The sequence below is a fragment of the Columba livia genome, chromosome 1 (assembly GCF_036013475.1).
Source record: "Columba livia isolate bColLiv1 breed racing homer chromosome 1, bColLiv1.pat.W.v2, whole genome shotgun sequence".
NCBI classification, from domain to species: Eukaryota; Metazoa; Chordata; class Aves; order Columbiformes; family Columbidae; genus Columba; species Columba livia.
Genome location: NC_088602.1, coordinates 192005732 through 192028493, shown reverse-complemented (window position 1 = coordinate 192028493; position 22762 = coordinate 192005732). Strand labels below are relative to the sequence as shown.

General features: G+C 39.5%; 1 protein-coding gene across 10 annotated transcripts; it reads right to left on the bottom strand.

The window, feature by feature from the left end:
* Positions 1-6049: 6049 nt before the first annotated feature.
* ALG12 (ALG12 alpha-1,6-mannosyltransferase) lies at positions 6050-22726 on the bottom strand. 10 transcript variants are annotated; one of them, XM_065048951.1, is made up of 12 exons: positions 22416-22458; positions 21271-21400; positions 19955-20473; positions 18067-18256; positions 17784-17916; positions 16151-16324; positions 14608-14802; positions 13193-13296; positions 12493-12716; positions 11624-11793; positions 11363-11438; positions 6050-7376 (listed from the first exon to the last, which is right to left on the bottom strand). In XM_065048951.1, the coding sequence occupies exons 3-12, from the start codon at positions 20059-20061 to the stop codon at positions 7145-7147; spliced, it is 1605 nt and encodes a 534-aa protein (XP_064905023.1). In that variant the 5' UTR covers positions 20062-20473; positions 21271-21400; positions 22416-22458; the 3' UTR covers positions 6050-7144. The 10 variants fall into 10 exon arrangements, with proteins under 10 accessions (XP_064905023.1, XP_064905027.1, XP_064905030.1 ...); XM_065048955.1 differs by having other exon boundaries at positions 19955-20112; XM_065048958.1 differs by lacking the exon at positions 19955-20473 and having other exon boundaries at positions 22416-22552.
* Between the last annotated feature and the right edge of the window lie 36 nt (positions 22727-22762).

The following is a 22762-nucleotide window of genomic DNA, read 5'->3' as shown; positions in this document are numbered from 1 at the left end:
TAGTGGTAGTCAACACTGCCTTTTATTTTCAGATGGATTAAATTGATACAAATGTAATTATAAATATACCACAGAACATGCTATGTGAATAGATTGGTTTTCCATTTAGCTCTTTGGACTTCAGCCTGGATTCTAGTTCTTTTCATTTCACTCAAGGTCTTCAGCCTCAGGAAAATGTGTTCAATTCTTTCTCAGGTGGCTTTGGCTTCCACATGACGTGTCTCTAAATATTTTATGGTATCAGGTATTTCAATTGTTATTTCATCAGTTATTTTTGCACCTGTACTATTTAAGTAAATTGTTATGGAGTGTACTTGGGAAGAACTAATACTGCATTTTGACTCCAGTATTTTAAAAGGCAACTTTTAATACTATCAACAGTCAGCATGTCTTTGTTCTTTTAGGGTTAAATTAGAACAGCACATGTTGTTTTTTTTTTTCTGCAGTAATAAAACGATTTGTTCTAGTTTACATATAGTTCAAACTAGGTGAGTCTGAAGCAGCTTGTTGGGAAACATGTTTAAATGGTTACTGGTTAATTATTATCTCCATTCTTTTCCCTCCATTTTAACTGTGAATATAACCTTGATGTTTGCAAAGATGTTCTCCAGTAGAGAAGGGAGGTAAAGGATGAAGAATCTTTTTTTGTTTGTTTTTTGTTTTTTCCTCTAATCAAGTGATATAATTTTCATTCAAGGCTTGAGTATAAATGTGGCCTTAGGTTTCAAGTGTCATGGAGCCACATCACAGCAGCAGTGCCGGCAGTGAAGTAGCTTCCCTGAAAATCCCGGTTCTCCGGAAACCAGCGTGGTGGCTGAAGGACTTTGCTGTAGCTCCTGTGTGACTCTCATGTGGAAAGCTGAAGAGCTGGCATTTTGTATCCCCTCATTTGCATCTTATTCATACGGATACTTAATTGTATAGTTGTGCTTTGAAAGGCCTAGTTCTTAAGACCACAGTGATTCAGTATCGGCTTGGCTAAGAATTAATAATTACATTCCAATTTTTGTAAAGATAATATGCAGGCCTGAAAGGCCTTAAAATCAAACCACGTAATTCTTAAAAAATCAAATAAAATAGGAAAGACTGAGACCCCAAAGGTGCAGTTTTTCAGATGTAAGCCTTGATCCTTCTATAGGAGTTATGGGAGCATCTCAACCTTCAGTTCAGGCACTGCTGCTGTGAGAAGAGGATGACTTCAAAAGAAGGGCTGAAAGCTTTCATTAAAGTATTGAGGTAAGTTATTGAGTGGGTGTGTTTTGTGTTTGGTTTACTGTATGATTTTTAATATAAATTCTTAGTGATTGCTAAAACTTTTTTCCCCTAACTCTTCCAATATTTGTATTGTATAGAAACTCAGTGTATTTACATTACTCTCTCTGACTGAGCTCTGTTAATAGAGGGAGCTTTTATCAAGCTGAGTTTGTGCTGGAATGATCCCTCTAGCAGCAGACAGTTCCCTAACACATAATGATACGGTGAATCTGCAACAGTGATATTTATTTTATTTAAACAGTTAATTTCAGTACATTAGCAATTTAGAAATAAATTTAGTAAGCAGACTTTTTTTCTCTTAGCTTAAAAAGTAAAATGTAGCTTTGTACTAAATATGATACTTTGTGTCATTGTAAGAATCTTTGGCTTTTGCTTCTTTTAAGAGTAGGCGGGTGTAACAGTTACACACTGTAGCAAGAAATATTTTGTAGTTCCAAGGGTAGAACTACAGCCTTTTCAAACAACTCCAGTCTTAAAGGTATTTAATGGAAAGCATCTCTAAGATCTGTATACTGCTCCAGAAACCTGTGATAATGCTCCCGCCACGTTGCCCCTTTCCATTTGGCCTCTTTCCCTACCCACCAAGCGAAAGCGAAGGTTAAACCTGTTTGACTACAGAATTTGGCCGGTGAGCATTTACTAGGAATACTCATAGTTTCTACTTGCTCCACAAAAGCAGCTTCTGAATTTACAAAGAACCAAAATTTCAATCTAGAACAGTTTAAATCCTAGCATAAGGATGTGATGGATATAATGTAGCTATAGATGACAAGCTCAAAGTGGATGTTTGCAGTTGTTGAGAGATCTGTTCTTTGAAGTCTCATTTTTTCCACCACTGACCGTAACAAACTTGCATCTAGGTATCTCCAAACACAGGAAAAATAAACATATAATGCAAATAACACTTTCTAATTACACATTTAGATTTTATAAACTAAGCATTTTAGTCATTCCACAAATATATTAATCTTTTATTCTTTACCTTCTTTGTTTCCTTGCAAAATTGACACAAAGCTGCTTCATTTCATAAAATGAACGTGCCAACCAGAAATAGTAACTGCAGCGATGTCCCCAGCTCAGGTATCAACTTGGCTTCCAACACCAACTGCTTAAGCAGTTCCGTGAAGTTTTTTGGTGTTTTTTATTGGTTGTGGTTGTGTGTTTGTTTTGGTTTGTTTGTTTTTCTTTCCTGTATGAACCAATTCCTTTTTCCAATTTCTTGATTTTTAAATTGGCAGTTTAAAAGGAAAAGACGGACTGCCATTTCAGACAGCATTGTTACCTTACACTCGACATAACTGGACACAAATCAAGCCTTGGTGTGGAACCAAGGGCAGTTACAGCTGAAATAAAGCAGAACTGGTGAAAGACTGCCTGCAAGAGTTAGGTGTAGAACTGCAGAAGAAACACTGGCTGTCCTCGCTATCATAAACAAAGGACTAAAATGAACAGTCTAAAGTAGTCATAGTTGCTTCTGTTGATCCAAAGGGCTGATTATTAAAATAGTTGCACACAAAATGGATCAATTACGTTTAAGAATCATACTTAAATCAGTAAGGAAGATCTTCACAGAGGTATTATCTTGTCATTTAACTTCAGGAATTTTTGCAAACACCCTTTTTAGTTTTCTGTGTTGTTTGTTAAGCAGATAGCTGTATGTTTCATGTAAGACGTAGCTGAGACTCATTGTGTAATCAGCTACCCGAGAAGGCTGTGGCTAAACAGTCTTGCTGACATCGGTCATAAACTCAGCTTGTGGTTTTCTTTTCTTGCAAATGGAAAGTGAAGTCATTTGTACAGGATTCTTTGAACACTAGGTGGGGGTGGGAAGGGACTATTTAAGAATGAGCACAGGTAATGAAATGAGGAAAGCAGTGCTAGACTTCTGTATAATTTCTGCTATGAATGAAAAAGTGGTCTTGGATGCAAGGGAAATGCACACTCTTGCATTGAAACTGAGATACAGCAAATAAGTGTTTAAATCTTGTATCACCTTTCAAGCTCCTTAGCATTATAGAAAGAAGTATTCAGGAAGATCGGAGTGGTCTCAGAACAGTTGTAGCTGCAGTAGGAGAGACAGCACAATCTCAAATCTTGTTTGCCCTACTGTGTAACCTGTCTCACGAAGGGGGTGTGCGAAATGGGTAGGGAGTGACAAAAAGGGGTGTGATCAGTGTTTCAGAATGTGTCATGCAGTTGTGTTCAGGTTGTGTTTGTTGGCTGAAGTGAAATGGACAGCAAAGGGAAGAAGCTGAGACACATTCTGGCTTTTCTCAGTGTTAACAGATACGTTTTTATGTTGGATCTTATACAACCATTTTCCAGATTCCCTCACCCCAAATTTGCTCTCGACAGAGAATCACACAGTACCAGGTTCAAAGGGACCACAAGGATCATCTGGTCCAACCTCTCCTGGCAAAAGCATGGTGGCCTAGCACCCTGCCCAGCTGAATCTTAAAAATGTCCAGTGTTGGGGAATGCACCACCTCCCTGGGGACATTATTCCAATGGCTGATTGTTCTCACAGTGAAAAACTTCCCTTGTGTCCAATCGGAATCTCCTCAGCAGTAACTTGTACCCATTGCCCCTGTCTTTTCCATGTGACTCCTTGTAAAAAGGGAGTCTCCCATCTTCTTTGTAGCCAGCCATTAAATACTGGAACACTGTGATGAGATCTCCCCTAAGCTGCTTTTCTCAAGGCTTGAACAAACCCAGTTCTCTCAGCATAACGAGTATTCAGGCAGGTATAAGGTAAACACGATCTGGTATTTTTTCCCAGCTCTGGACACTCTATTACTTAGAGACTTTGTGAAGCGGAATGTGTTCCTTGACCTTTGATTCTTTTAGTTCTTGATGGGAGAGTGATCTGTTTAACCCTGTTTTGAAGCACCTTGTACTTTCAGCATCCAAAAATGTCCTCTGTCAGCGAGTTCCACAACTTTTTTCATTAAATTACTTCATTCAGTTTTACAACACAGGGCATCCTAAATCTCAGGCTGTACGACAGTGATTATTCATTACCTCTGAGCGAAATAACAGAGTTATGTTTGCGTTCAAATCACTTGTTAGCCTTGCTCTTTATAGGAACAAATGTTGCCTGTAAGAAATTCAGTCAAACTTCAACAGGCAATGCATGATGCCATGAAACATTTAACAAGACATCCTGAAATAACTCTCATTCTACAGCAGCGTTATACATGTTAAATGCCTTTTATTTACAACTCCATTCTGTGTGTAAATGTCATAGATGTAACATAATTAATAGATGGACTGTACTAAATGTCTTTTGCTTTATTTAGGTTAATTCAACCCTCAATTATTTGAATACATTCACCTTATTTCTCCTTTTATTAAGCTGTACTCTAGGATTCTTTGTAATCAGTCAAGACAAAAGTAATTTTTCTTTTAAGAACTTCAGTAGTCACAAAAAATTTATTAAAGTCCCTTCAAAAATTCCACCAAGTAAATTTTCACAGTGTCTCTCTTCCCTGCACCATTCATGTAGGAACTTGAAGTTCCTCTCCTGTGTGCCCCAAATACAGAAGAATTTGTAATCCCTCACTTCACCATTTTAGAATGGGTGAGAGACTTCTTTAATACCCTCTTCTAGGGGAATTTATCTATATTAAAGGAAAAATAAGTTCTGTTTCTTGTGGAGCTAAAGACAGACAACGCAAGACTTGGTGATGAGAAGATTGACTTAAGAAAAAGGAGAGGGGGTTTTAGTTTCTATTGCAAGGATTGCAGTAATCTTCATTCCAGTTTGACAACTCCCCCTTCTCATTGTGTGCTGCCACAGCAGTCATACAGCCACTGGTGCTCTGGTGCTGCATGCACTGCATTGTCATGATCAAGCCCTTGTCCACAAACCCAAACAGGTTGCAGATCTTAAAACTAAGCAATTGCCAAGAACCACATGTGCAGAGCAAGATGCACCAGGACCTAAATAAACTGCAGATGATGATACTGTTCAAATTTGCAGTCCAGTATCTCTTTCCTGTCTCCTTGTATGCATTTTACCTTTCTCTACTCAAATACACTAAACAGGCCAGCTTGAGCTGATGGCTTCTATCGTACTCAGCCGTGAGCAGTACACACTACTACTGCAGCTGAACTCCATCACTGGTGTAAGCCCAAGAAGTAGCATCTTGATACCAGAACCAAAGTCTGAAAGGACCCAGTCAGTTCAGTGTCTGACACTCAGCAAGACTGAACTTTTTCAGATGCTTAATATCCACATGTTCTGTGCTGCTTTAGGCATTAGCTTGAAATGCCCATGTTACAAGCATCATAGCTCTAGGTTCTCTCTGTAGACATTTGTCTACACTTGGGCAGGATACATTTTAGTTGTGGATTACAGTGTGAGAGTGTCACATTAAGTCATTATTAGGCTTCACATCAGGGCCTACATCCTTACTCAAAAGTTCTGTGTTGTTCCAGTTTCTCATCTATTTGCACATGTACTTCCTTCTGTCTCATGTGAATTGTTTTGATGTTCAAATTGGCTCTGGAGGAAGCTGAGTTTTCTTCCAAAGACATGTCAAATAGATAATACTTGAGTGATTTCAATTTCAAGAGCAGCCAGAGACTGGTCCAACAAGTTCTGTGTGTTGCCTTTGCCAGATCTGCTGAGCGTGAGGAAGCCTGAGCAACAGCCACCAGGCTCCACCCCACCAGAGCAGTTGCCCCAATACATAATCTAGACAATAAAAAGAAAACATGGTTCTAAAAACTGACATGTAGAGAAGGGAGTTCCTGAATGAAGCACATTGAGTTAAAAAAGCCAAAACATAACACTTTATTCAACAATACTTTTTTTCACTTGAGTTTTCAGTCAGCAAGGAAGAGTTTTCTGCCCATGATTATTTAAACAGTTCTGATTTCTTACACTAATGGAGCTCCTTCCTAACCATTAACTTGTTCCATTCAGCAATCTAGGCAGACACCCTTAACAAAAACATCTAATGAAGAGACTACAGAGCATGCAATCTTACTCTAGTTTATAGAATGCAACACATGGCACATTAGATTATTCCTTTCTGAAGGGACTCCTTAACAGAAAAAAAAAAAGGAAAACAGCAGCTATCTTCTTAAAGCGTATTCAAGTGAATATTTTCACTGGTAAATTTTCGCACTGCAAATTAAGATAATATCATCACAGCAGAAGAGGGAAACATTGTTTTAAAAATTATTTTTCCTGTGAAATCCAAGTTGCTGCTTATTCATGAACGGTTGGAATAACGAACCATCCTTTAATACTCAAATCTGTTATGAGACTGTGCTTGTCAAGAGGTTCTACCGCTTTTGAAGTGAATCTTTCACTTCAATTAGCTTGGTAGCCTACAGGGCACAATTAGGTATTGTGATGAAGCTACAATGAATATGGCTTTCCTATGTTGATAACATCATTAAGTTTCACACAGGCAATCTGACAACTGATGGGATTACAATCCTGCAGATACATCAAGTAATACATTTTTGCACACATAGATTACATATCAAATTATTGCCGTAGCACAAACCTGTTCCATTATGTATTTTATATAGGTCAATTAGGACATACCTGTGCTACATTATGAAACAGCTACCCAAACCAAGTCGACAGGTTTTACTTAATACCACTAAACTAGTAGGTAGCCTCTCTCAAACGTATCTAACAATACAACTCAGTATTTGAGTACGTACTGACTAGGAATGCATTGTAATATTTATGTAAGAAACAGGACGGACCTAAATACCAATCGGTACAAAGATTTTCTGTGCCTTTCCACGGAAGCTGAATTGCAGTGCTGGAATGACAATTCGCTGCTGTCTTAAATTATTCAGTCATCAGCAAAATTACATCAAAAGACTTACTTAAAATTCACAGTCAAGATGATACAGGAAGTTTTTCCAACAGTACTAATTTTGGTTTCAAGTTTAAAGTAAAAGGAGGTAGCGCAGTAAGGTTCAACCCAATTTTACTGATGCCAGGTATATTTGCCAGTGGCCTGTGGGTTGTCTTGTAATGTGATATTTGAAGAGGGTTTGTTTCCATCAGTATGTGCGTGTAAGAAAACATCAACTGGTCTCCTGGTTTAATATCTTCCCTTTTGTCATACCTGTAAAGAATAAAGAAGGCTTATTTACTTTCCTCTCTTTACATATTGAACATCTCCATTATCAAAAGGGCATGTAGCATCCAAGAGAAAAGACGAAACAGACTGCAACATTCTCAGTTATAGCTCTTGATCAAATTAACTAGTACTGGAGGAGGAAAGAGTATTTTTGAAGAGTTTAGAGAGCCAGTCATTCCATAGAAGTCCTTCTGCTGCTATTGTGATAAAAATCAGGAATCCTAGAAAATTCCTCACTAGTCCTCTATTTGAGTTCTGTGGAGAAAGGACAAAGACTGTAGAAAACAGAACTAATTTTTCAGTTTTACTCTAAAAGAGTTGCAGTTTAGGTAAGTGTGGCCATTTGTGGATTTTTTTGTTTGTTGTTGTTCTTTTTGTATGTGTTTTTTTTTGGGGAAGGTGTTTTTTTATTGTTAGTGTGGGGTTTTTTTTCCCTACATGTCCTTTTTTTTTTTTTTTAATTAAAAAAAAACTGTTATGAGGCACGTTAGCAGAAACCTTTATCTTCCTGTAGTTGTACATGAAAGGAGGAGCCTCAGAGAATAGTGGGGAGAAGACTTCCTTAAACACTGTGGGAAAGAAAGAACAGCCTGGCAATTATGGTATTAACTTGGCACTTGTTATTTCTGGGTTCATTTCCCTGATCTACTACATGTTTGGGCAGGTCACTTTGGGTCAACTTTTATAAAACTGTTTAGGTACCCAAATATATCTAAAATATATTAAAAAAATGTAAAAATTAACTAGTGAGTTATAAAACTATTTAACATGTACATTTACAGTTATTTCTCAAAAGCAGGTAGATTGTCTAGCTGTAGAAAGAATTTACAGCATGAGAAAACAGGTGACTTAAGCACTTGGCAGGGATGTGAAGGATCAATGTTCAGCCACTCTCAGTCTGACCAAAGCCCAGAACCCAAGTTTGTTATCTCACAGAGCTGTATGAACCTCTCCAATTTTCTAGAAAATGAGAGAGATCTCCCTCACTGTCTCATGAAGACACTGTTTTACTTCACAATAGTTATTCGTTCACTGAAGAGTGTCAGGTGGAATTTATAGCCCAAGGATTACAAGGCTTATACTGGACATGGCAGCCTGACCTAGTCCTAAATCCAAACACTTCAGAGGGAAAGAATAAGATAAGTCCACCCCAAAACACTCAGACATCTGTTTAGTGTACTTCCAAAAGTGGGAGACCTGGACTCAGATCTTTGCTCTATATTCCAGAAAAATATTCTACACTAATGCTGAGTAACAGTCCGGAAGACAGAGGTTAAGACAGACGTTACGTATCTTTAGTTTGATTACAAGACAGCCTTGGGCACCTAACTGTACAAGGGTGTCCATGCCCTGTGACCCAAGTGAAGAGCAGTGGCCAGTTCTTCACCCTTTCTGTTGCCCTCTTCTGTGAACTGTCATTTATCAACATTTGGAGCTCCTATTCTTAGGCACCTGATTTAGGCCACATTTCACAAGCAATTTAAGGCTGTGGCTTTTCATACAGGCAGGAACTCTAGTATGGAAGTGGTACAATCGCAACTCTACATAATCTTAAATGCTCCCTGGAGTAACTCCAGTCTGCATCTTTTGCCACATGCATCTTTGCAGACCTGGCCTCTCATCTGCCTGAGTTCTCTGTGGAAAAACTGGAAACAATCTCAATGTATATTTTTACAATATTCTCTGACACAGCAGTCATTAACATTTGTTAAACTAAAATTTCGGCAGCCTAGAGAACCCCGGCTGATAGAATCCAGAGGTGCCAATAAATACACCATGTATTGCAGAATTAGACTTTGCATACTCGGTGCTTTCTCATTCTAATAAAAAAAATAATGCATGCTAATGTTATCTGCTATTTCCAAAAAGATCACAATACCACTCTGGATGGTACGTGCATCCCAGCTGGCAGAAGGAAGGGCAAGCTTCATAACAGCTTTACCAGCTACTAATTTTGTGTTTTCTTCATCAGCAAATAAAGGGCCTTTCATCTGGCTGCAAGCATTTCTGAATTTTATTATTTTTAAATACTTTAAACTTACACAGCATATTTATTCCTGGTTCAAAGAGACTATGCTAATTGAAGACAAGATTGTAACACCTGTCCTGCGTAAGAATCTGCATCAAACTTCTTTCAATCACCCTTTGAAGAAAAATAATGGATCACTTGCATTTTTCTTGAGGCAAATAGATCTAATCTAAGCGCACCACTGCAAGCTGTTAACTTTAAGACACTTTTATTAATGGACTGTAGTTATCCTGATGAATCATCAGCCTTCACAGCCAATCCATCCATAAATCTGTTTTCACCTGATGTACATAGTCTATGAAGACGGTAAATTAGTTTTCATCCATCTGAAAGGCTGTCACTTCTCTGAATAAAGAGCAAATGGGCAGCTGGTGCCATTAAACTTTGCACTATTGTGCTGTCAACAAAGTGACAGTCCTGTGTATGACGCTCAGTTGCGGATTTCGCCTGATCTTTTTAATGTGAAATTTTATGATGAATCATCCCTCTTGAGGCTTTTTTTATGATGAGTAAAGATAAAAAGGAGACAAACTGGTCTGTAGCTGCAACACTACGAAACATCCATCAGCAACAGGGATATTATTTGTTTACCTTCCAATTCTACTACACTACAGCCTTGCAAGCCCAAAACAATCCAAAACACCACCTAAAACAGATCACTGACATTAAGTATTGTATTTAGAGAGTAGAGTTGTATTTAGTAGTGTGTGTACTTAAGCATATTCAAAAAACAAAAGATTGGAACATTTTAGCTATCATGTGTGTTCTATCACTTGTACTCTAATAGTTTAATGTCTCCTCCCAACTGCTCATGGCTTAAAACCTTCTCTAGATTGAACATGCAAAACCCAATTTGAAATAAGCATTGTAACTGTGAAGACAATTCAGTTTTAAACTGGCCATACCATCACAATATTATGAGAGAGCACAGCAATAAAATAAGGCATAGCAACCTCAATGATTTGTATAATTCTCCCAGAAGCATACTCTTCCCTTCTTCCTCTTTACTTCCAAAATAATTTTATCTCTAAACAAAACAATAATTACATTATTATCATTATTATCTGATCCTGAAAGCTGTAACTGTGGAAAAAGAACCCTGTACTCAGAATACGTCTTAAACCAAAGTCTGTTTGTATTGCTTTTGTTTTGTGCAAGTATGAAACAAGGCTTTGTGTCACTTTCTGCTGAATCATTTTCATTAAGATGACGTTTTAAATTAGAAGTCTACACTTCATGTGAAGAGGTAGGCCTAAGAATCAGAAAGGAGCCCTTTTTTTGGTCTGCATCCTGGAAATGTCTCATACTATTAATTTAAATATTCTGATTCTTAAAACTGTTTGTACATCACTGCTGGTCATGGTAACAGAGCACTGAACTGCTTTCCCTCAGAGCTAATGAATGTGACTGATAGACCACAACAGCAGCTTCAATGCCATTTATATGAAGGATGTTCCACACAACAATACACTTTGAGTATTAATACACACATAAGCCTCACCTTGCCACACATCATTTAAAAACAAAGCAAATGAGAAGATAGTCTGACAATTACATACACTGTTCTGCCAAGAGTGGAAAAATGTTCACCTACAGCTGGGGTTTACAAGATCTAGTGATACATCAAACGTAGCTGCATCAAAAATATTGGTTTTAGTTAACTAACAATTTTTTGCACTGTTCGCTACATCTTTAAAAGTTTCTACAATTATTAAGGCAAACCAGAACCAACCAAAACAATTAAAAAACATTGCAGTGCTCTGTTTCTGAAATGGCAGCAATGCCCGCATCAACATTCTCTGAAGATTCACATTGCTCTTGACCTGGCTTAATAAACATGCTGTACGAGAAACCGTATCTCTGATGCTTGCCCCTGTGTATACACAAAAAAGGAAAAAGCAGGCTCCTGTTTTCAGAACAAAATACCTTGTTCACAACATACCTCCAATCTGAATTGATTTCCAGAAATCGAGAAACTCCTGTTTGTGCTGCAGCCACATCAATATGAACAGAGACGTCTACACAAACAGAAAACAAAACAATTTCAAAATTCTTTGAGCATTCTGATTATTAACAAAACAGTAATAGAAAAGATGCATGTAAATAGTATGAAGAAGTAATATCCAATACATATAAATATATATCAGCAGAAAAAAAATGCAATTGAAATAACGCAAACATACCTCAAGCCAGATTTACATACCTGCTGTTGAAGGTACCAACTCATGCAACTTCTGAATTGCCACTCCTCCCGGATAATTGAAATGTGAAACGTATAAAGATGTTCCTGAATAAGCAGCATTAACTAGAAGATGCATTATAACAAAGAAAGATCCAAGTTTGTACAGCCAGGATTTTCGGTAGTTATTCAGACTGTTGAAGGGGAGAAAAAATAAGTAAGAATAAACTGTTATTTCTCTTTCATACTGGTCATTTTCTATTGTGACAGAACTTTTATGAAAACTCCAATGCTAAATAATAAAGATTAATGCAAACTTTATTACAATCTTATTTACGGAACACAATTATCTATTTCAAAGAGGCTAGCTTCTAGCAACATTTAAATTAGAATGTTCTCATGAATAAAGCTAACACAAGCTCATCAATAAAGTATTCCTATGTCTCAAACCTTTAGCTATGAAATTATTCTCCAAAGAAGTTCAGAGTTTAACTTCAATATATTCAAGTTTAACTCTTTAATACAAGCACCATATTTCATGAGCCCCACCTGTATATTAACCTATCTCCTAAGGTAAGTCATATTAACAACACAGTAGTACATTGGAGTGTGTCGTCTTCTCTGGTGAATAAAATAAACTGAATTCTAACAGCATAACAGTAAAATCAGGACTCTGTTATCAACTCTGCCCCAGACTTGCTAAATGGTCCTGTCAAATAATTTTTCTTTGTCTCTATTTCCCTCATTAGTCAAATGGATATAATGATACAGACCTCCTTTCTAAAGCATGCAAAGATCAAGATGATCCAGATTCCAAGATGGAAAGAAGCACGTAAACCCAGTAATAATAGAAAAAAAGAAACAAACACAACAAAACAGAATTTTGAACTTACATGCGTGAGCACATTTTAGCAGCCACTATGTTGAAGACAGGGAAAGTATATATGATAAAACGCAGCTCTTTATGTGGGAGAAACGAATATAAGAAAATAAATCCCAGTGCTGGTAAAAGTAATATCCGAGTTCTCTTTTCTGCTACACCTAGAGGTACAAATACAATGCTGCATCCCAAAGCACGAGGCAGGGCTGAATAGAAATACCATAAGAAGGGGGAGGTCTTCAAGGTGAAAAGGAGAGTTAAGGATGCTTTCACTGCTGATAAGTAACTATTCTTAAAGTAGTACATGCAAATTTTACAAATATGCAGTATACTTTTTGCATATCACATTATTCCCAAGGCATTTGGTTTTCTGCTTTAACCTTTGAGAAATAAAAGCAGTTGCCTCACTACATTCACATCAACCAGAGGCACATCAAATGGTGCTAATGATGGGCAACATGAAAAACACAGGTGAAGAAACCTGGCTCTGCACTGGTAGAGCACAACTAAGAAGGAACAGTCAGCAGAGGAAAGTTAAAATCTACAGAAAGATCTAAAAAACAGACATTGTCTCACAAGCTTCAAATAATGAAATACTAGATGAAAAGTAGATTTTAACACTGTAACTGAGTCTCAGAAATAGGTTACATCAAGTCTCTGCTTTGGCTGGTAGTGTTCAATAGATCTTTTTCGCAAGACATTTCAAAGGATACTCCCCAGTTGGAACTTTTGTTTAAAATTGTGTTATACCAGAGCACTTTCCCCTCAGGCCACACAAGCTGCCTCCAAAATAGAGAATCCACAGCAACTGTTAGCCCTAAAGGAATTAAAGAAAAACAAATCTGCATTAATTAAAGTGTAGGGCAAAGCAACCTAGCACATCCAAACTGCACATCTACTAATGATATGAACATAAACTGGAACATGCATTGTAAACCTCACCCAAAGCCACAGAGAATGTTCAATCTGTCTGTCTTGCAGTGGAAATGCAGGGGAGGGATGCACTTCTATTAAGTCTTAATATAAGCATGTTAGATAGGAATCCAATTGAGATTTATTCCACTCCAAACCCAGACACGAAAAGTGGTTTAAAGTTTTTTTTTTTTTTTTAAAGGAACACGAGAGCATAAATTCAATCAATGGTAAGAAATCTGGGTTAACTTCAAATGGTACTGAATGGACTTTTATTGTACAGCTAATAAGTTAAGAAAAACAATTTATAGATGTTTGCTACTATTAGGTGGGAGGGAAAAAGGAGGACAATGGGTGAAAGGCAAAAAGACCAGAAAACCAGCAAATTCCTTAGCCCCATCTCCTCCACTCAGCTCTGTGAAAATTGCTCTGGTATTTAAGACGTTTGCCCAGGGAGGGAATCGGAATTCTGGTGAGTAACTCCCACTGGATCTCCAAACTCTTCTACTGTTGAGGGGCCGCCAAATGCACATGGCATAATCTTTCATTGTTTCTACTGTCCACACTGTGGAAGGGACAGCACACTACCAGAGATCATCATCAGGTGTCTGACAACAGCATTTTTAGTTAGGTAGGCTGTCAGAGAGTATTTACATGCATATGCATAAGCCTTCTATGGATGGGTAGAGACAAGGAGATTTTTCAACCTCTCTAGCATGGATAATCACTTAATCTATTAAAATTAATTTAGTAAAGAAATTGAGCCAAACTATGCCTCTCTCCACAATCCTCTTGCTCGGTATCCCTTCCGTAACACTGTTGTATTTTATCCTGGGATTCAGCTTATTGTCACAGCAATAGATACTACAGATGATAATGCATGTGTAGCTACAGTCAGCTACTAATTGTACTCAAGTAAACTTACACTTCTAAGCCTTTTTAAGATCAGGACATTACATCTAAGCATAAAAAAGCAGAGTTCACAGTATCTTTCTACTGCCTTGTGCACACCTACTTTCTCACATGTAAATTTTCAAATAAATCTGTCATATGTAATAGCAAATAGAATCAGGAACAAGAAAAAAAAAAAAAGGGGGGGGATGGGTGGGGGGGGGAAAAAGCCCTAAGGGCCAGGTCACCAGAGAAGTCAGTTAAATCTCCAGACTTCTGTTGAATTTAATATGTAGCATTTGTTTTTTTCCAATCAAACACTTACCCAACCAAAAAATTCCAGCAGGAACAGCATGGGAAAGCACCTTGAAAATGGAGATTCTTTTAGTTAATAACATCACCACAAGCATGAGGCCCAAGAATATGCAGAGCTCTGATCTGAAGACTATAATTGCCAAAGCTGAGAACCAAATGAATGGCCTTTGCTTTTGCTGTATCCAAAATGTCAATGCCAGGAGCACTGCAAAATTAAACAAAGCACACTGTTTGACATGCTCACCTATTGGTTGCCTAAAAGGCAACATTTTTTTCAATGCTAGTGTCTTGTTCCTCTAACTTCTCACCTCTCTTGGTCTTTCTACCATTTCTAGCCCAGAAATTCTTCCTCTGTTAGATAAAAGTAATTTGGAATAACACACAACTTTATACTGTTGATGCTTCAGTAATTAAGGAAAGTAGTACCACGGAACACATGGAAACTCTTCCTAGACAAAATATGTAATAGCTTTTGGGAAAACAAACCAACCAAACAAACCTTAAAGGAGTACTAAAAGCCTTTCAAATGAAGACTCATAATTATTACTGTGCAATATGAGCTGAAGAGTTAGTTTGTTCTCTTGGCTGAATACATCCTGCACTCATGACAAAAGCACCCCATTTCAAATATGAAAGAGAGACTACAGAATACCAGTCAGGGGGAAGAACTATATATCCATTTGCACGGTTAGCTGAAGACACACCATATCTTCACAGATTAAGCTGTCTCTAATTTTTCAGTTTAAATCACATGATAACACTGACTACATAGTAAAGTGCTCATGATCCTAAGCAAAGTTTGTGAAATATTAATAGCACAAAAACATTAAACAACTTGTATTTTTTAATATCTGCAGAAATTATCTAAGAAGTTTATTACCACATGGTGTTTGTCTGACAATTCAACTGCTTTTTGTTTTGTTTTTCAGTTCTCATCTACACAGGTTCTTACACCAACCTCATGATTTTATCAGCTGAGCAACTTGCACCGAAGCATTAAGTGACTCAGCTAATATCTGTCACATGTGGTTAATCTTCCCACTCATCATCTCTGGGGAAAAACTGTATGTGCACAGTGAAGTTTTGACTTTAACTTTTCCCCCCTTTACTTTAAGTGTAAAAACCGCTACATTTGTAGATAACTCCGGAAGAGGAAGGTGGAAAGGTTGTGGTGCGAGTTTCTTTCACATTCTCATGAGAAACCTGCTTCCTGCGTTGATCAGTTTCACAGGCTTTTTTCTGAACTGCAGGTGTACCTACTGCCTTTTCAATGGCTCCGGTTTATGCATCAGATACGTGCACTCAAACCACTAGTTAATCGAAGCCACGTGACAAACTCCACGTACACTCAGATTCAAGAAAACTTGATTTGACAGTCACTGAAAGCGTACATAGTAAAAAGAAAAAAAGAAATCACAACTGCTCAAGTCATCGCACAACTTAATCAAGTACATACATTAATTTGGTCCGACCACACATATTCAGTTCTTTAAGTACTGATATATTTGAGAAGAATTTTTGTATTTTGAAATTATTTCTATGCGAATACTTACCAAAAGGAAGTGCAAACACATTAGGGAGGGTTCGTGTACAGTAAAACATCAAATGAAACTGAGTGACAGTGATGAGACAGAAGATTGTTGATGTTGTTGCTCCAAACTGCTTTCTAACTTCTTTTTGCAACTTCCATAGTGTGTAAATCACACTGAGCCCCAAGCTTCCTCGGACTATTAGAAGAATAAAAATGGGAAGTAAGAGTAATATCAGAGGGATCGCTGATAAACCATGTTGCATAACATAATGGGAAGAAGTTATATCACAATATTACCAGCTTCAAAGAAAGGAAGCGCAAAACTTCCCCATTAGTTTTTTTTTTTTAATGCAACTTTAACTTGTTTGATACCTTTGTGCAAAGGTCAACTCTTCTATGCCCAAGTTAAACAATATTTTCTGAAGTGTACACAGAAGTACACATGGGAGTGTATTCTCTGAAGACACTGGCTTTTTCTACATTGTCTGACATCTGTTAGCACAGACGTTCTCTGTACCGCCAGTTACTCCGAGGCGGGGGCGGGATTGCCATGCTGGCACTCAGTACCTACAGTTTGCAAATCCGTCTCTAAGGTGTGGAGGTTGCAGCTTGCCCCCCCCGGGGCCACCTGAATGCCCGGGCCAGTCAGGTATGTTGGGGAGAACAATTCCCATTATGCAAGTGCAGTGAGCTGAGCACTGAGGCAACCCCTCTGCATTCTTAGAGCTGTTGTGTGTGGGAAAAGACCCCCCTTCTGCCCAGAAAGGTGGCAACCATCAGTCACTCCTGACAGCCTGGTGCACCTGCTACCTGGATCACAGCCCAAGCAGGATGGTACCAGAACTATATGATCTGAAAAGTTCTGGACATAGACAAATGGTGGGAAAGAGCAGAATATTACCTCATCCTAAGTGCGGCTGGAGTGGAAAAACACTGACTGAAGTCAATGATCTCGCGACCTGATAAGTAGTGATCCTAAAGGGAGGCCCGTGGAACTCTCCTGGATGGCAGCAGGTGGTGACCCAGGACCTTCCCTCTGGGATACCTCTTCAGGGTCAATTTCACCAGGATTCAATGATCATCTGATGCTGATTTTTCAAGGATTGAAAGGCCTAATTTCACACAGTTTGACAATTGTCCGCTCATGAATGTCAACACATAAGAGTGAGTGATTTATAAAACTCGCAAAAGGGAAATTTTAACTATAGGTTAACCTTTTTGTGTGTATGTAATTTGATTTTAGAACTGTTTTGTCTATTTGTCTTTTTGTGTGTATTTTAATATACCCTCTTTTACGTGTGTGTGTGTGTATGGTTTTAGTTAAGGAAACCCTGTTGTAAGTTTGGTGTGAACCTTGCCATTTATGAATCTCTAATTAAGTCACTATTTTGATTGATTATAACAAATTTCTTTGACTCACACTGTTAAATTGACTGATGATTAAATGCTATTAGTAGTTATACAACCTAACCTTGTAATCTACCAAAAGGTATTAATAAATCGTAAATTGCTGCTAAATCAAAGCTGTGTAAAAAATTCCACATGAGGAAAAGAATATCACGTTAAAAATGGGTCCAATCACTGAATGTTACAACAATGTATTGTTAGTCTAGCAGTAAAAACATCTCTATTCTGATGATTTAAAGTTCTCATACCTATGAGCTGGGAGTAAAACTTGGACAGTTTAAGCACAGAAAGCACATATATAGCTGGGCTGGAAAGAGCAGCAATAAAAATTGGTCCAAGGAACGTTCTTGGGACAACTCCAGGAAATTCATGATGGTCATACTGCAAAAATGAAAACCTACGTAAGACAGGCAAATCGGAAACAAAGGAAAACTGGCATAAATCACACTCATACTGCATTTATCCTACTCATATAGCAGGGAATAGCAGTCTTCAACAGTATCCAAGAAAGAACACCTTATTTTGAATTACCTTATCCAAGTCCAATTGGTGGTACACCACATCATGGATAGCTTGTAGGTTAAAGCTTTCCTCCACTTTCGTAAAAGGACAGACAGTTAAATGAACAAAGGCCACAACAATGATCAGCAGCAGCAATGGGAATGTCCGCCCACTTGAGCTCCTCTTCTGAGCCATCTTGCGTTCAAAACTCACATATATTCTAGCATTACAGAAAGAAAATTAAAAGAAAATACATTAATAACTTGGCATGAAGTGTACAAACAGATTCATAATGCAAGAAAAACATGCTACAGTACTGTAGAAGTTTAAACAAAGACTACTAAATCAAATGATCCATCCTTTTTTTTTTCTTTAGTAAACTCAATGAATCAAGTAGATAGTAAAAAACACATTCAGACAGCATTCCAGGATTTATGCCATCTTCTTCAAAAGTAAAGCTTTTAGTTTTCACCTAAAAAACCTCAAACAGCACAGACCCTGTTCTATAGTTCTATAGTTCCATACTGCCACCACTGCTGAGAGTGTCACTTCAACTATGTCTGCATTCAGTGGGAGAGACAGCTTTGTAATTTACTCTCACTTTAATCTCACACTGGATTTACACACGATCTTGAGAACACACTGTCTCATTTGTCTGGGATGCTGAAACCAGTGGGAGAGGAACCACGAGGATGAGAAACTGCTCAGAACAAAGTACTCAGATCTTTTGAATTTGCCAGCTTGCCAGTGGCTGGATCTGGACTCAGCAAGTGAAGGAGGAATCCCTTTCGGCACCCACACCATGTGTCGCTACAGCGTGAAACAGTCTGAACCCCATCCTTTGCACTGCTGCCTGGAAATTAAGGCTGTCTCTCCCTAGTGCTTATCTTCACAATGCTGTGCAGAGACATTCTTATGGTACTATTTATGATGTATTTTATCACCATGACAAAATCATGTGTCCAGGTGATGCCAGAGCAAATAAAGCATAGGTATTGCCATGGGTAAACAGTTTTGGTTTTAGGTTATAAACCAGTTAAAAAAAAAAAAAAGCTAGTCTCCATGACCCATGACCATTTCCAGCAAAAACATGGCAATCTATTCCATGTTCTTTTAACTCAAGCTCCCCAGTTTTTGTAACTTAGAATATAATAAAAGACAAGAGATTTTGATTATTGTTATCGTTGTTCCTTTCTCACAGAAATAAAACTTCAAAACCAGCACCTCTAAGATACAACTGGGATTTTGGTTAGAGATGTTTTCTCCTGTGTTTTGGTCTAAATATATCCATCAAAAAGATGTAAGATAGTTGGCAGATTTGCTAGGATCACTTAGCAACTGTCTCCTAGAGTTAGCTTTTCCTGAATTTATGTTTTCCTGCTCATTAATAAAAATAAACAGAGAGCTAGTGTTCCTTATTTTCACAACTAACATCAATAAATCCTGAAACTTTTGTACTTCCTGTAAACTGCATGTATTGGTATATAACTTCATATAGCTCACTGACGGCATCTCCTCACGATCGCTGCTGTTACAGACTGTAATGGAAGGTCTAACCCTGGGCTCAAAGACAGAGTTCTGTGGTAGGTCCTTACAATTTTTGGCTTGTTTTGCAGTATTAAAAGCCTAAATAAACAGAACATCCCAGGAAGCATGAAGAAGTCTTCTTAACCTGTGCCTAGTATTACTTCTTTACAAGGCTGGATAAAAAGGAGTTACACCACAACAGAATCGTTTTTCCACAACAGCAGTAAGAGAGGTTTGGGACTGCCATCAAGAGCAGTTCAAGGATTGTTTGGCAGGAATGAAGCTTCTGCACAGGGCAATTTATCTTGTATAAATTCTTGTCTGTAGAAAGCTCTTTTGCTGAATTCCTCCAATAAATACAGAGGCATCTCACGTTTCTGGCCAAGATTACCTGAGAGAAAAAATGGAGACTGCAGGATCAATGCACCACTGCATACAGCAACACAGGCATGGAGCAGCTTGTGTGTCATGTGGAGCAGCAAGGCAGGTATTCCTCATTCCCAATTCACAGCTTCTTCACATTTCAGATATTTTAGGACCAAATGAATCCTTGTAAAAGGACCAAAGTGCCAAGAAGCTCTATTTTTTCGTTCTTAACTATATCAATTGCGTAACAAACACCTTCACCTATAAATATTGCATTCATTATTGTCTGACCGTTCTACAATATAGCTTGCTCCTGATTATCTTCAGTTGATCACCACATGAATAATCAGTCCTCAACTTCCTAAATCATCAGAATGACAGTGAAGCTGCATATCCCATACACAGTTTATCACAAGGCTTTTTTTAATCTTGTTGACTTCAATCCTTTTGTATGCCTGAAGAAATCAGGCTTGCCAGCATACTCATAGATTTTGAAGATAATTATATGCATTATACATCCTGAGATTCCCTGAAGGCAAACACACTAGAAGATAAAAACAAAGCATGAGGACAACACCTTGGTTTCTGAGATAAAACCCAATAAATTTAATGGTCTTGTCAAGACTCAAGATAACTTGCTCTGGCAAAAACTGATGCTGACAAACCCAAAAATTGGTGGAATTTATCAAGACAGGTAGGCACTAAATTTGATGTTTAAAATATATTTGCCATATAAAGGCAAAATACTTGCCATTACAGCTTTTACTTTTAAATGTCAGAACCACAAAAACAGATTTTCACTTAATAAAAATATTTTAATAATGAAGGTTAGAAGAATATCAGAAGTGAATACAAATAGTTTCCACAAGTAACGTTCTAACAACTTTAGAAGGATCTTCCTCAGACCCGTACAATAAAGCCACACTGACTCCTCCCCAGATGTCTATATTAATACAATCACAGAAGAGCAAGAGAGTTTCAACACAAAGAATTCATCCCCTCCTGAGATTACATTGGATAAATATCAACTGTTTTCTTACATTAAAAAAAGGCAGAAGCACTTTCATAAAAAATGGTTTATTCTTTTTCTATACTTCTTCTGTAGAAGTGCCAAATGATGAACTTTATACTCTTCCCATGAAAGATCTACCATATTTGTCACACTTCTGTTTTCCAGATGCTCATCAGTATAAATATGTTAGAGTTTGACAGCCAAAAATCATGTTGAATTTGTCTACAGAAACTGCATTTCACTCCCTCACACACTATACGGAAGCATCTAAGCAGAACCACCAAGAATATCCCAGTATAAGGGACTGATCCAGCTTTGGTAAAACCTACGTTGTATTATCTTCTATTTTCAGGTTTTTCCCTACGCTTTAGCAGCTCTTCCAACTTTGCTCCTGAAGCTAACTTCTGAATGAGGTCAGATTTAAACCTGGTAGTTGCTGGGATTGCTTTTTCTTCTTTTCTAAGAAGGAAAATGATAGTTGTTATTCCTATATACATTTCCTCATGAGTTTGGGGACTGGCTAAAAATAAAAATTAAGACAAGAAAGATGAAGTTGAGACAGGAAAACAAGTCTGAGACAACACCAGCTACGAAGGTGCTATGAAGCCATGTAGAAAATGTCACTTTTCAGAATGGGGAAGGAATGCACAGAACGCTCTCAACTGAAAAAACAACACAACACAACAAACAAACACACACACACCCCCAAACCCCTGCTCCAGATGAACCCCCGTTAACCCCACAGCTGCCCCCCACCGCCCGGCACACACACTAAGGCAGGTGTGTGTCCGGCCCCCCCTAGCGGCCGCCCCGCCCGGAACAGCCGCCACCGCCGGGTCCCCGCGGGCAGCGCAGCCTCCCGCTCTCGCCCCCGCCACCCGGAGCCTCCCCCAAGGGCCGCGCGGCGCTGAAGCCACCGCGCTGGGGACCCGAGAAACGCCGAGTTACGATCGGCGTGACCCGCGCACCCGGGGCGGATTTAGCGCTCCTTCCCCTCGGGTCGCTCGTGTGCGGCCCCAAGGCGCTTCAAAATGAGACCGCGACATCACCCGCCGCTCCAGAAGCCACCGGCACCGTCCCCGAGGCCACACGGCCCCGCGGCAGAGGCCGCTGCCCGCTGACAGACACGTTGCGCTCCCTCAGGAGGCGGCTGCCCGGCCCGGCTCCGCTCCGCTCCATTCCCTCCCTCCCGCCACGCCACGCCGCAGCCGCCGCGCCCAGGAGGCGGAGGGCCGGGGGGACTGTCTGGCAGCGGCGGTTATAGCCATAGCCAGCGCTTCTGCGGGGGAGCGGGCTCCGGGGACGCCCTCTGGCCCGGTTGTACCCGGGCTGCGGCCAAAGAACGGGCCGTTAGCGGCCTCCACACTCCCCCTCACACGACCGTTACCCGCGCCGCTCCCTCCCCCGCCCAGCCCAGCCCCGCCCGGCACAGACTGCGGCTCAGAGCGCCCGGCCCGGCCCGACCCGCACTCACCAGCCGCGCGTCCACGTGGCCGCCCCGCAGACGGCGCCGGCAGGAGGGGGCCAGGAGCGGGAGGGGGGGGAAGATAGCCCCGTGCCCACGTGACCACTTCCCCGACCAGCCATATTAGGTGAGGGCAGAGCACGCCCCCAACAGCAAAAGGGCTCCGAGCTGCCTGCCAAATACAAATGGCGGATGGATCTGAAGCTCCTAAGGAGCTTCTGGATGCCCGTTCTCATGATGGCGGCGGCGCGCAAGGCCGATGGGGACTCTCCTCAGGCAGCCTTACGCCCCCTGCCCGGCTTTCTGAGCACGCGGGGGCTTCCAATTGGCCCGGAGCGTGGCGGGCGCTGATTGGA